The 13,558-nt window shown below is 39.4% G+C and overlaps 1 protein-coding gene across 14 annotated transcripts in view; it reads right to left on the bottom strand.

Moving 5' to 3' along the window:
• Positions 1 to 13,558, bottom strand: part of ADD1 (adducin 1) — a 112,233-nt gene that overhangs the window by 18,796 nt on the left and 79,879 nt on the right. For 7 of the 14 annotated variants that reach the window (XM_054030821.1, XM_054030827.1, XM_054030829.1 and 4 more), the window contains 2 exons: positions 6,236 to 6,325; positions 5,268 to 5,360 (listed from right to left, as the gene is read on the bottom strand). In XM_054030821.1, the coding sequence (XP_053886796.1) occupies positions 5,268 to 5,360; positions 6,236 to 6,325 (183 nt within the window). Of the gene's footprint in view, positions 1 to 5,267; positions 5,361 to 6,116; positions 6,135 to 6,235; positions 6,326 to 13,558 lie in introns of all 14 variants that reach the window. The other 7 variants (XM_054030830.1, XM_054030826.1, XM_054030831.1 and 4 more) reach the window with 2 other exon arrangements.

Below are 13,558 nucleotides of genomic sequence, written 5' to 3'. Positions count from 1 at the left end.
AAGATGGGCGGGGGAAAAACAATGCCCAAAACTACTTTGGATTCGTCTAATAAAAAGATTACAAACTAAACATGTAGTGAATAATTGAACCATTAGCAATAAGCTGTGTGGTCTTACAAAGTAGGAAATCATGCCAGGCAAAGCTTGTGGTTTTTTATAGGATTACAAAATTAGCAAACAAAGGGAATGCAATAGATGTAATGCATGTTGATTTCACTGAAGAGTTTGATTATGTGTCTCTGACCCTTACTTGTAATTCACACTGATTTGATATGAGCACTGTCACATTAATTGAAAGTTGACTAAAGTACTGTAAGCAAATGGTAGCAAAAAAACAGCAAGGCATTCAGTTTGGAGTGGGGTGACTAATGGATCAGTATTTTGTTTGGTCTTATTTTGGAGGACATCTTTATTCATTACCGGGAAAAGAGGGTAAAACAAGCACATCTAGTTCATGACATTCATCATCTAGCAAGTAAAACAGTGAGGCCAGGGAAATAACACAAAGGGACTTGGAAATTTGGACAGGAAATGGAGAGAGATTTGTCATCCTAAAAAAATGCAAGTTAATATTTCTGTGGGAAAATAATCTGATACACAGATATTCAGTCTGAAGGGAAACACCTTGACTTCAATGGAGCTACAACAACTGACAGCAGCTGAAGATCTGTCCCCTGGAGACAAGTAATGCTGAAAGAGACCACAGGCTATAGCAGAAAACAAAAGAAATATGATATGAGGTTTTGGGCTGCATAAGCAAAGGCATGATGTCACAGAGCAGAAAGGTGATAGTCATATTCTGCAGAAACCACACCTGGAATACTGCAACCAGTCTGGACAATACCAGAGAGATGTAAAACTGGAGGCAATTCAGAGAGGAGCAATGTAAGTAATTAGGGGGTTGAAAAGATTGACTTCCTGTGTAAGGAAAGAGAAAAGTAAAAGGGTTGGATAAATAATTTAGGGGACTGGGAATGTGAATCATCTAAAGGATGTAAAATCAAAGAAAAGAGGAATTGTGTACCGTAGCAAAAGGGGATAAATAACTAGCAGTGATGGGGTAAAGTTAAGGAAAGGAAATTTTATTAGGTTTATCAAGAAATATTCCAATGGATTAGGCCGTAGAACAGTCTCCCAGTGGAAGGTGAGGAAGCCTCATGATAGACATTAACATTAGAGACATCACTAAAAATAAACAACATGGACTGGTGGGGAGGAGAGCAGTAGGATCCATGAAGGACTTGATGAGCTTTTACATCTTTAAACTTCCATGGTCTGATGCTATCACGTGGACCTCAAGAAATGCTCGTTCCTTGAGACAGATATAGACTGGGTGCATTGTAGAGGGAGATTTGTGTGTGATTTCACTCCGTTTACCTGACACGAAAGGTGTTCTTGGTAAGAGCCTGTAGGAAGGGACTGAAGATCCCCATGTAAGAGGCCTGATGCTCTGTCCCATCAAGCACTAAAGCTCTTCATTGGAGTTGAAAGAGAAACAAACAGAAATTTCACAAAGGTCTAAATCTCCACCACAGCCTCCTGCTGCATTAAAATCCTGGATGATCGCAGCATGAAATGCACCACAATTAAAGAACGGCCACTGGAAGCAGGACAGTACTGCTGACTCGATCGAGAGTTACTTTGCTTTCCTCCTCCAAAAAAGAATAGTGCAAAGTGTGTCCATTTAGACACATGTGATTTGAATTACTATGGGTATTATGAAACAAAAAAATGGAAGTTTTTGGTAAATAATTAGATTAGGTGGAGACTTGCATTATCAGGACCAAAGATATGGTTGCAATGCAAAGACAGGAATTTATAAAAATCTTCATGAGGTCTCTAAAACATGCAAGTATGAAACTATCTTGAATTCAGAGTAGGAAGCAGACTTTCCAAACGGATAATAGTAGCCATATTAGAAACCACAAATGACTTGAAATTATTGAAGATATGCTACTAATTGCTTCATTCTGGACACACTTTAATAAACAGCACATTCAAGAGGAAGGGTCCACCCCTTTTCATCTCTAAGTTTTTGATGTTTCAGAAGAAAGTCAGAGTTCTTTCACTAAACCAGGTATGTGATCTCCAATTTAAAAAAAAAAAAAAATCTTACCTTTGTTTTCTAGAACATAGTTTAAAAAAAGATTAGATGGCACAAAATATTTGAGATTACACATCAACTCGGAATCCAGTAATTTATTGTGTCTTCATCAATAATGAGAGAGGACTGCTTTCTTTACGATTTTAACAACAGAAGAGCAATGGGCGAGACTGGTAGCCATTAATGCAATTTCTTTCCACCCTTGAGAAGTTTAAGGGTAAGTTTCTCCCACACAGAAGGTGAACAGGAGAAATGTCCAACTCTGGATAATGCTATACATTTCCTATATGGAAATTCTGGTCAAAAAGAACTCACTTTTTAAGTTTTCTGCTGTATTATGCTTTCATAAATGTAAACTGAGAACACATCTTAATCTTAGGGGTAAACATGAACAGTACTGGCACCTAATATGAGCATCTTTCTTCCCTTTATGAAGCGCATGAAATACAATAGATAACTGATAGCTTGAAAGCTTGTCTCTCTATTACCTCACCCACTTTGTCTTGCTAACAGATAACTGACTCATTAAAAAGTTTAGGCAGTTAATAATTCACATTAGCATCTTGTGCTTATATAGTGCTTTTTATCTGAAAGGACCAGGTCTCAAGGTGTTTAGCAGCCAGAGATCACCACTGAAATGGAGCCACTCATAGGGCAGAACATAGAACTTACTCAGCAAAAGCAAAGCTATGGAGGAGTTTTTAGGAAGAGACATGAATAGCTACTCCATTTCAAGAACAGGGAAATGGCCCGTATCTTGTTAATTTTATTACATCACAGAATGTCAATGAAAAAAACCCACCCAAATTCCCTATTTGGTTAGGATTGCAGCAGAAACTTAGTTAATATGGTTCACAATGTGATTACAATTATGTGATGCATAATAAGGGCCTTGTGATGTGACATGGCCAGAATTTCTGAGAGCGTCAAAGCATTTGACGAGGCAAAATTGATAATTTATCGGTGCAGCTCTAGGCAAGACTGGACTCAAATGATTATATACATATTTTTAATGTACATTGGAATTTTTTCTCTTAAATGAATGTGTTACTAATTCATGTATATCCCAATGTTAACTGAATATTTTTTTTTAAATCCTATTCAGATAGCAATTTCTTGCTATTACTTTATTTGAGTGCAAATTTCTAAGAAATTGACAACAGAAGAATCTCTAGTGCTTTATAGAATCCTAACAATACAATTGATTTTAAAAAGTTTGATGGGTTGTGCATTATATTTCCTATAGGGTTTTTTTTTTTGCTCTGAAAAATCTTAAATGGAAGGGAAAATATATAATTTGTGTTTGGATTTTCAGCACAATCTACCTGCATCATTTGCTTACCCATCAATGCCATTTTTTACAACACAATAATTCCTCACTCTTCAAAATATTCCTGTCCCAAATTCCCAATTCTCATTTCATACAAAGATAATTAGGTAGGTAGGTAACTACTACTCTATGTGTCAAGATAGATAATTTTACATCATTTCACTGGTAACCTAGGATTTTAATGACACCAATAAGAGGGGAAAAAACACTTCATTGGATGGTTTGCCCTGACATTATATACTGTTAAAATCATATTACATACTTTTGCCCATACTTCTGGCCTCTGCTACCTTTAAAATCCTTGTAAACTACTTGTGAATACTTCCATTACAAGAGTACTGCAATTATTCAAACACTTTATAAGAATTGAAATGAAATCTTGCATTTCACTGGTAAAAATTACTGTATATTGTGATGACATTATTTAAAACCACCAATCCCCCTGCTGAAATTATGATAACTGAGCAGAGAAGATAGAAAAGTGAAGGCTTTTGAAGTGTTTGCTTTTGGGTTTATATTTTCTAGCCTTAAATCTGAAAAGAATAATTCATTACCCTTCTCTTTAGAATATGGTTACTTTTTGACAAGAACATGAGATTTGGCCTGAAAACCAGCGTTTACCACACTCACAATAATATGGTATATGATGTATGTACAATACAGATTGGCTGATCACAGATAGCATGTTAAACTCCCATCAAAGGGCAGACTGAAGAATTTACATTGTGGAAATTACTCCAATTTTACTTAGCCTCCCAAGCAAACCCAAAACACATTTTAGATTTATCTTCTGCCTTAATTATACTGCATAAAATGCCATAGATATTGTTTATTCATTAACCATTTGAGAATTAGTATATTTAGGACTCAGCCCTGTGGAGGGCTGAGCAGCTCCTGCATCTCAGCTCCTATTACAGGAATATAGAAGGAGGCATCCGGCATCCTTGCAGCATAGGAGCCTCAAAATCAGAAGGTTTTTTTTTTTTTTTTTTTTTTTAAAGTTAGCTTGGTAAACCTTAGACCTGTGGTTATCTTTGGAATTACACTGATGCAATCGGGCTGAGGCTAAGCTAGCTCAAAATGGATCTCAAATTAGGATTATTGAGCACCGATGACATGCACAAACCAAACACCACATGCAGAACTCCTGATGAGCCCCGTAACTTCACACACATTTTCATGTTATTCACCAGTTTGAATATATAAAAAGAAACAACATCTTTAAGAGGTACTTTAAAAGGGTAATTTAACTGCGTGTAGAATGGCACATACATAATTTGTACATCCATCTAGTTTGGGGGTGGCCAACCTGTGGCTCCAGAGCCATATGCAGCTCTTCAGAAGTTAATATGCGGCTCCTTGTAGAGGCACCGACTCCAGGGCTGGAGCTACAGGCGCCAACTTTCCAATGTGCCGGGGGGTGCTCACTGCTCAACCCCTGGCCTTGCCCCACTCCACCCCTTCCTGCCCCCTCCCCTGAGCCTGCCATGCCCTTGCTCCTCCCCTGAGCCTCCTGCATGCCACAAAACAACTGATTGGGAGGTGCGGGGAAGGAGGGGGAGGCGCTGATCGGTGGGGCTGCCGGTGGGTGGGAGGCGCTGGGAGTGGGGGAGAGAGGAGCTGATGGGGGGCTGCTGACATATTACTGTGGCTCTTTGGCAACGTACATTGGTAAATTCTGGCTCTTTCTTAGGTTTAGGTTGGCCACCCCTAATCTAGTCTTTCTATTAAAGCCAACTCTTTAGCTATTACAGGTAACAGGGCAGAGTAGGGAGAGGTAGAAGTGAAGGGTGAACAACAGTATTTAGAGCAGTATGACAGGGCAGTAAGTACCTTTCTAACAGAGAGAGATTTAGCGGGACTAAAGGCCTGCTCTGTGAGATCGAGCCCTTCAATAGTTTCCGTACAGTCTGAGAGGGGAGCATCCTGCAACAGTAAATTGAGTAAACAGAGCAAACCAAGCCCAGGCTTTAACACATCAACCATGAGCATTATGTGACACTAGTTATAAACATGCAGAGAAACAGTAAGTGGTAGATAAAATAGCAATGATAATGAACTGACATGCACACTAATATCACACCCAGACTGAAAAATGCTATGTTCATGATATGACTAGTCAAACTTCATAAAGTGCATCAGAAAATACTTCTCTGCTGCCAATTATATTACTCACATTTACTGAGATGCAAGTTTTTAAGTCATTAGAGTGTGCACTTTGCTGAGTAACTGTATAGTGAGCACTTTAAACTCTTATTTTGAACAATTCAAAAAAGTCTATTTACTTAGTGCATCAAAGACAGTATTTTTAGCTTAATGATTTTATTGTTGATGCACAATACCAATCTTTTTTCTTTTTTAATTGATCTCCAAATACATTGTCAAGTTATCAGAATATATTCAATACACACTATTACACAAAACTGACTCTGCTGTTTCCAATATCTTATATTTTAAAAGTACATTAACTTGAAAAATATCCAAGTTGTCACAAAGCCTGACTAGTTTTGAGCAGGATTCGAACCCATATAAATAGCCTTTTCAAATTTTCATGCACTACGTTCAGCAATAAATCAAGGAGCATCTCTCACAGACATGCTTTAGCTGCACTACTAAAGCCTCTTACATTTCTGACCCTGAGCACTCTCACAAAGACAATGGTGTGTTATCTCTAACACTTACCTTATAAACAGTTACTCTCTGCCAATTAAAGAATAATGTTATAGTGACATATTAGGTGACAGTAGAGGACACCAGACATTAACTTTAGGATTATATTTTATGGCACTCTGTGTTCTCACCTGTACAAGACTCCTGTCCACTACTACCCCACAAAGAACCTGTGACTGAGGACCAGCGGTTTTAATATCCTGTAAGTTTTGCTCCCGGATCTGTGAAGAAAACAGCAGGATAAATACATGTGAACAGTGGGGGCGAAAGACCTCTCTGGCTTTAAGATTAAGCTTGGTAAATTTATGGAGGGGATGGTTTGATGGGATAAAGTGATTTTAGTCAATAGGTCAATAACGTGCCATCGCTGGTAATTAGTAACAATGGTCAATGATGGGATATTAAAAGTTACTACAGAGAACTTTTTCCAGAGGGTCTGGCTACAGAATCTTGCCCGCATGTTGGGGTTCAGCTGATCGCCATATTTGGGGTCGGGAAGGAATTTTCCTCCAGGGTAGATTGGCAGAGGCCCTGGAGGTTTTTCACCTTCCTCCGCAGCATGGGGCAGGGGTCGCTTGCTGGAGGATTCTCTGTGATCTGAAGTCTTTAAATCATGATTTGGGAACTTCAACAGCTGAGTCAAGGGAGAGAATTATTCCATGAGTGGGTGGGTCAGCTTTTGTGGCCCGCATCATGCGGGAGGTCAGACTAGATGATCATAATGGTCCCTTCTGACCTTAGAGTCTATGAGTCTATGAGTAGACAAACCCGTTTTATCCACTCAGTGGGGGTGGAGGAAGGGGGAGGGAGAGAGAGAGAAAACAAAACAAAAAAACCCACCCTTTTTTGGCTCGGTTTTAGGGACAGATCTTGAGTTGGTTTAAATTATCATAGCTCCACGGATGTCAATGGAGCTGTGACAATTTACACTAGCTGAAGATGTACCCCCAGGATTCTATTGATATAGATTATTTCTTACATGCCAATCAGTTTGGTATCTAGATATCACAGCATGCATTTGCCTTCCTTTTACATGGTAAGAGTAGACTGATCAAGTAGTAGAGAAAGACAGTTCAGAAGGGCATCAGAGCATTCCGGATCAGTCTTTTACCATGTTCAACCTTTTAGTGTCCACACATTCCATAACCATACTCCCACAGAGAAAACACCTCTACCTCCATATAACGTGACCCAATATAACATGAATTCAGCTATAATGTGGTAAAGCAGTGTCCGGGGGGCAGGGCTGCGCACTCCAGCAGATCAAAGCAAGTTCGATATAACGCGGTTTCACCTATAACGCGGTAAGATTTTTTTGGCTCCCGAGGACAGCGTTATATCAGGGTAGAAGTGTAATTCCAAAACCAACTGGAAGTGCTACTAAAGTAGAATAATAGAAATGTAGGGCCAGAAGGGACCTTGAGAGGTCATCTTGTCCAGCTGAGGCAGAACCAAGTAAACCTTGACCATCCCCTGACTGGTGTTTGTCTCATCTGTTCTTAAAGCCCTCCAGTGACGGGGAATGCACAACCTCACTTGGAAGCCTATGCCAGGGCTTAACTAACCTTTGTAGCTAGAAAGTATGTGTGCACACTCACATTTAATCATATATAAAAAACCTAAATCTCCCTTGCTGCAAATTAAGCCCATTACATCTAGTCCTATATTCAGTGGACATGGAGGACAACTGATCCCCATCCTCTTTATAACGGCGAGTAACACATTGGAAGAGTGTTATCAGGTCCCTCCTCAATCTTCTTTTCTCAAGACTAAACATTTCCTCTTATGTCAGGTTTTCTAAACCTTTCATTTTTGTTGCTCTCCTCTCCACTGTCTCCAATTTATCCACATCTTTCCTAAAGCGTGGTGCCCAGAAGTGGACATACTACTCTGGCTGAGGCCTCGCCAAGGCTGAGTAGACTGGGACAATTACCTTCTGTGTCTTATATACAACATTCCTGTCAATATTAATACCCCAGATTGATATTAGCCTTTTTCACAACTGCATCACATTGACTCATTCAATTTCTAATCTACTATCATCCCCAGAACCTTTTCTGATGTACTAATACCTAGCCAGTTATTTCCCGTTTGTAGTTGTGAATTTCATTTTTCCTTCCCAGATGTAGTACTTTATACTGGTCTTCACTGAATTTCATCTTGTTGATTTCAGACCAGTTCTAAAATCTGTCAAGGTTGTTTTGAATTTTGATCCTGTCTTCCAAAGTGCTTGCGACCAATCCCAGTTTGGTGTTATCTACAAATTCTGTAAGCACACTCTCCACTCCACTTTTCAAGTCATTAATGGAAATATTGACTAGTACCAGACCCAGAACAGACCCTTGCTGGATCCCACTAGAGATTTTTCCCCACCCCTGTTTGACAGCAAAACCTTTGATAACTCCTCTTTGATCTTTCAAGCAGTTTTGTACTTACCTGATAGTAATTTAATCTAGACCACATTTCCCAAATTTGCTTATGAGAATGTTGTGGGATTATGTCAAAAGCATTACTAAAATCAAGATGCATCACATCTATAGCTTTCCCCCATCGACTAGGTTAGTAACCCTGTCAAAGAAGGAAATTAGATTGGTTTGACATGATTTGTTCTTGACAATTCCATGTGGCTATTACTAGAATTCTACTATCCTCTAGATACATACAAATTGATTATTTAATAACAATACTCTTTACCACCTCAATTTACCATCCAAACTTTGACAGTGGCGACTATACTTTCGAAGTGGATGCTAATGAGTACATTCGTTCAAGAATACAAAATCCCTCATTTGCATGTGCACAAATGGTTATTTTTGAATGCAAAAATCAGTTAATTGCATAAAGAGGTATCCATCTGTGTATCTAAATACAAATGCTCTCTTTTATGTCTTCAGTGTCTGCAAGCTCTTTCCTCACTCCACAACGTGGGAATAGAAATAAAGTAATTCCTGAACTTAGATGTCTTGTGAGAGCAATGAAACCACAATTGCTCACCCAGCATGCAACATTTCTAAAGTAGTTTGGAGTGCTGTTTCTAAAGCTGCAGAAAAGGATGCATTTAGAGGGATTCACTTGTAATTGCATGGATGACAAAGGGATATTCATCTTAAAGTTATGTTGTAAACAAAAGAGACTATCCATCTTACTATCAACACTTAAGAGTATTAAAACTGAAAATATTAAAAATCCTATTCCCACGACTTTATTTATACTCTTCGTTTACTCCTTGCATTTATCTTGACCGAGGCAATGAAAACTCATGAAATCAGTTTTACTTCTGTTTTCGGTTGGTTTCACTTTCAGGTTTTTAGCACCACAGTGGAAATATTTATTTAACAACTGTTTTAACTTAATTTCTTTTTAACTGTGGAGACATTTCTATTGATCTTAGGTTTTATAAACATTTAAAAAAAATAAATTTAGACCAAGTTTAAGTTGACAGTTTCCGTGAGACTGTTTTTGCAAAAAGGTAAGAATGAGTCTTATTCCACATATTCTCTCTATTGTCAGTTGCAAGTTTATTAGCAATTCTGTTTCTCCAAATATATTTTTATAGTGGAAAGCAGGAACCTAGAATATAATTTGTTTTGGCACTGCACTTCTAGTTACTTAACCCTTGTATTGACAGTTCTTTTTATTATTTAGTAGAACTGGGACCATTACAGAGCAGATACTTCAGAAGAGTCAGGGTATTCGAACTCCTTAAATAAAGTTTTGTCTATGCAATCTAGTCTACCTCTGACCTTTACCTCTGTCTGAAATACTGCTCCCAAAACCAAGCTTTCCATAAATTATTTGTTTTGGACAAGACCAACAAATCTACCTTCTACGTTGCTACACAAAAATGTTTAATATTGTTCTTAGAGTACAATTTTTTCGATGACTGGATTGCTGTGAAATACCAAACCCAATAAAACCCACACAGCTCCCACAGGAAAAGCAGATTATAAAAACTGGAAACCTAAGTATGTGAAGGATTCTACACGATAAGTTCAACTATCATTTAACAAGCCCAGGGCTTTCGAAAGAAGGCACGTTCACACAGAAAATAATGTACCATCAGCATGAGAAACTCAACATAACGAGTATCAACATTTGCCTACTTGAACCTTTCACATGTATAGATTTCCGTTTCAAGATTTATGCCTTTTGGATTGATTATTGCACTGGACTTTCCATATTAAACAGTGACCATTCCACAACACTGCTGGGACAAAGATGATAGCTCTATCCTTAACCTTAAACAGACTCTCCTTTAGCACTAAACAGTGTTCATGCCAGTAACCTTTTACAAGATTTTTACCTGCACAAACTCCCTTTTCCAATAGTGGCATCAACTAACAGCACCAGAAGCAGCAATTAGAGGCAAGTTAGCCCATTACTAATTTTTGCTAACAGATTGCCAACATATGTTGGCACTTTTGTAAGAATGGAAGCTAAATAGGATGATCCAAATCCCTTCCTCATAGAAGACCAGTGGTAACATTTAAAGTTAATTTCACATAGAGACTGGAATTCAAACCACAGGACCACTTTCAAATGGTTAATATCTGGCTCAACAGATCTGGGAAGTGGGGGAGAACCACACCTTGCCTAATCACAGCCCAATTATAAAACAACGTCCAAAGACTCGTGGATCCATACTTCTGTGCTTTAATTTTAAATTGACAAAGGTTTGGAAATATTTTGCAAAGAGTTTTAATTATGAGCAGAAGCCATTTTAGAATATTTAGCTAATCCCATCCCTAAAAAGCTCCCAAAACAAAAAATCACAGCACTACCATGATGATTGATCATTTCCCCCTACTCTTTTTCTGTCTTGTCTATTTAAATTGTGAACTCTTCAGGCAGGGACTGTAAATTGCTTAGCTCAAGCTCTTGGTTGGCCCCCAGGCCCTATAACAATTAACAGCCACATCATGTATGTGGCTCAATTCTGGACCCTACCTCCTGAAAAAGAGTCTGCCTGGAATTTTATAACTTAATAGCAGACGCAGAAGCTGGCCAAGAAGTAATAAGTTTGTCATGGAGGTCACAGATTCCGTGACTTCCCGTGACCTCTGTGACTTCTACAGAGGCTGGCGCACCTGACCTCGGGGCTGCCAGAGCAGCTCACGTAGCCCCTATGCCAGGTGCACTGGCCGCTGCTGCAGCAGTCTCAGGCCCTCCCGCCCCCCAGGGCTCAGGGCTGGAGGTGCAGGGCAGTTTATCTGGGGGGAGAGGGCTCCCTGGAAGGGCGACAAACTCCCCTCCCTCAACTCCTAGCTCCATGTGCTGCTGCCGCTGTCTCAGGCACTGCCCCCGTGGCTCCCATTGGCTGCAGTTGCCAACCAATGGGAGCTGCAGAACCAGGGCTTGGGGCGAGGCGTAGCAGAGGCAGCACATGGAACTAGGAGCTGGGGTTGCCACTTCCCTGGAGCCTGCCCTATGCCCCCCTTCACCACTACCGAGCAATGCTGGCTCCAGGTGCTTACACACTGATTATTTAATAATTTGTTCCAGTATCTTTCCAGGTATTGAAGTTAGGCTTAGTTTATAATTCCCCATGGCCTCTTTTTCTCCCTTCTTAAAGATGGGTTCTATGTTTGCCCTTCTCCAGTCCTCTGAGAACCCACCCATCCTCCAGAAGTTCTCAAAGATAATTGCTAATGGTTCCAAGATTCCTTCAGCTTGTTCCATAAGTAACCTGGAATGAATTTCATCAGGTCCTATCGACTTGAACACATCTAACTTATCTAAATATTCTTTAACCTTTCCCTATTTTGGCTTGCGTTTCTCCCCCTCTTGTTCTTAATATTAACTGCACTGAGCATCTAGTCACCATTAATTTTCTTAGCAAAGACTGAAGCAAACAGGCATTAAACATCTCATTTTTCTTGATGTCATAAGTTATTAGCTCTCTTTCCCCGCTGAGTAGAAGAGATGCACTTCTTTTCATCTTTCATCTTTCTCTTGCTCCTAGTGTATTTAAAGAACCTCTTCTTAATTACCTTTTTGATGTCCCTTTCTAGTTATACCTCATTTTGTGTCTTAGCCTTTCTGCTCTTGTTCCTACATGCTAGTGCTATACTTTTGTACTCCTCATCAATTTGTCCATGTTTCTACTTTGTGTAGAATTCCTTTTTGGATTTTTAGGTCATTAAAGAGTTCCTGGTGGAGCCATATTGGATTCTTATTATCCTTCCTATCTTTCCTTCACACTGGAACAGTTTGCAGTTGCGCATTTGATATTGTCTCGAGGAACTGCCAGCTCTCCTGAACTCCTTTTTCTATTATATTTTATTCTCATGGGACCTTACCTACCATTTATCTAAATTTGTTAAAGTCTGCTTTTTTAAAGTCCCCTGTCCTTATTCTGCTGTTCTCACTCCTTCCTTTCTTTAGAACTATGAAAGCTATCATATAATGATCACTATCACCCAAATTGCCTTCCACCTTCAGATTTGCAACCAATTCCTCCCTGTTGGTCAGAATCAAGTCTAAAATGTCTATCTCCCTGGTTAATTCCGTTCTGGAACAAAAAGTTGTTCCCCATAGCATTCCAAGAACTTACTGGAAATTTTATCTTTTGCCATATTACTTTTCCAACAGATGTCAGGGCAGTTACAGTCTCCCATTAGTACCAGGTTTTGTATTTTGGTTATTTCTGTTATCTGTTCTAGAAATGCCTCATCCACTTCCTCTTCCTGATCTGGTGGTCTATGGCAGACCCCTACCAGAACGTCACCTCTATTTTTGACCTCCTTTATCTTAACCGAGAAGCTTTCAGCTTGTCTGCCTCCCACCTCCTTCTGGACCGCAGAACAAGCTTATTATATATTCTTGATGTATAATGTATAATCAACGCCTCCTCCCTTTTTTCCTTGCCTGTCCTTCCTGATCAAGCTATACCCCTCTATACCAATATTCCAGTCATTAAATTTATCACACGAAGTTCCTGTGATGCCAATTAAGTCATAATTTAGCTTATGTACTAATACTTCCTGTTCATCTCCCATACTTTTTACATTTGAGTACTGATGCCTCCCCGGGTTACGCAAACCCGACTTACGCAAATCCACACTTAACAGAAAAAGTTCCGTAAGCTAGAAATAGGGTTGTTGATTTTTTTGGTGTAATGGTCGGGTATACATTTCCAACTTACGCAAAATTCGAGTTACACAAGGTGTTCTGGAACAGAATGCTTGCGTAAGTCGGGGAGCATCTGTAAAGACATCTAAGATGTTGGGCAGATTCCCCCACTAATTTCTCTCTTGTAATTTTCCATGTCCTCCCCACCCCCCCACATCTAACCCTCTGATATGGTCACCTTTTTTTTAATATACTTAACTGTGGGCTTTTATCACATGCTTCCTTTGAACTTAGTTTAAAGCCCTCCTTGGTTCAAAGGGAGCAGGTGACAAAAGACTACTGAGCTTAGTTCAAGAATATATAGCGACTATTTCTGCCTCTAG

Source organism: Malaclemys terrapin, chromosome 5 (genome assembly GCF_027887155.1).
Source record: "Malaclemys terrapin pileata isolate rMalTer1 chromosome 5, rMalTer1.hap1, whole genome shotgun sequence".
Classification (NCBI taxonomy): Eukaryota; Metazoa; Chordata; order Testudines; family Emydidae; genus Malaclemys; species Malaclemys terrapin.
The sequence above is the reverse complement of the archived record's forward strand: the minus strand, read 5'-3'. Positions and strand labels throughout refer to the sequence as shown.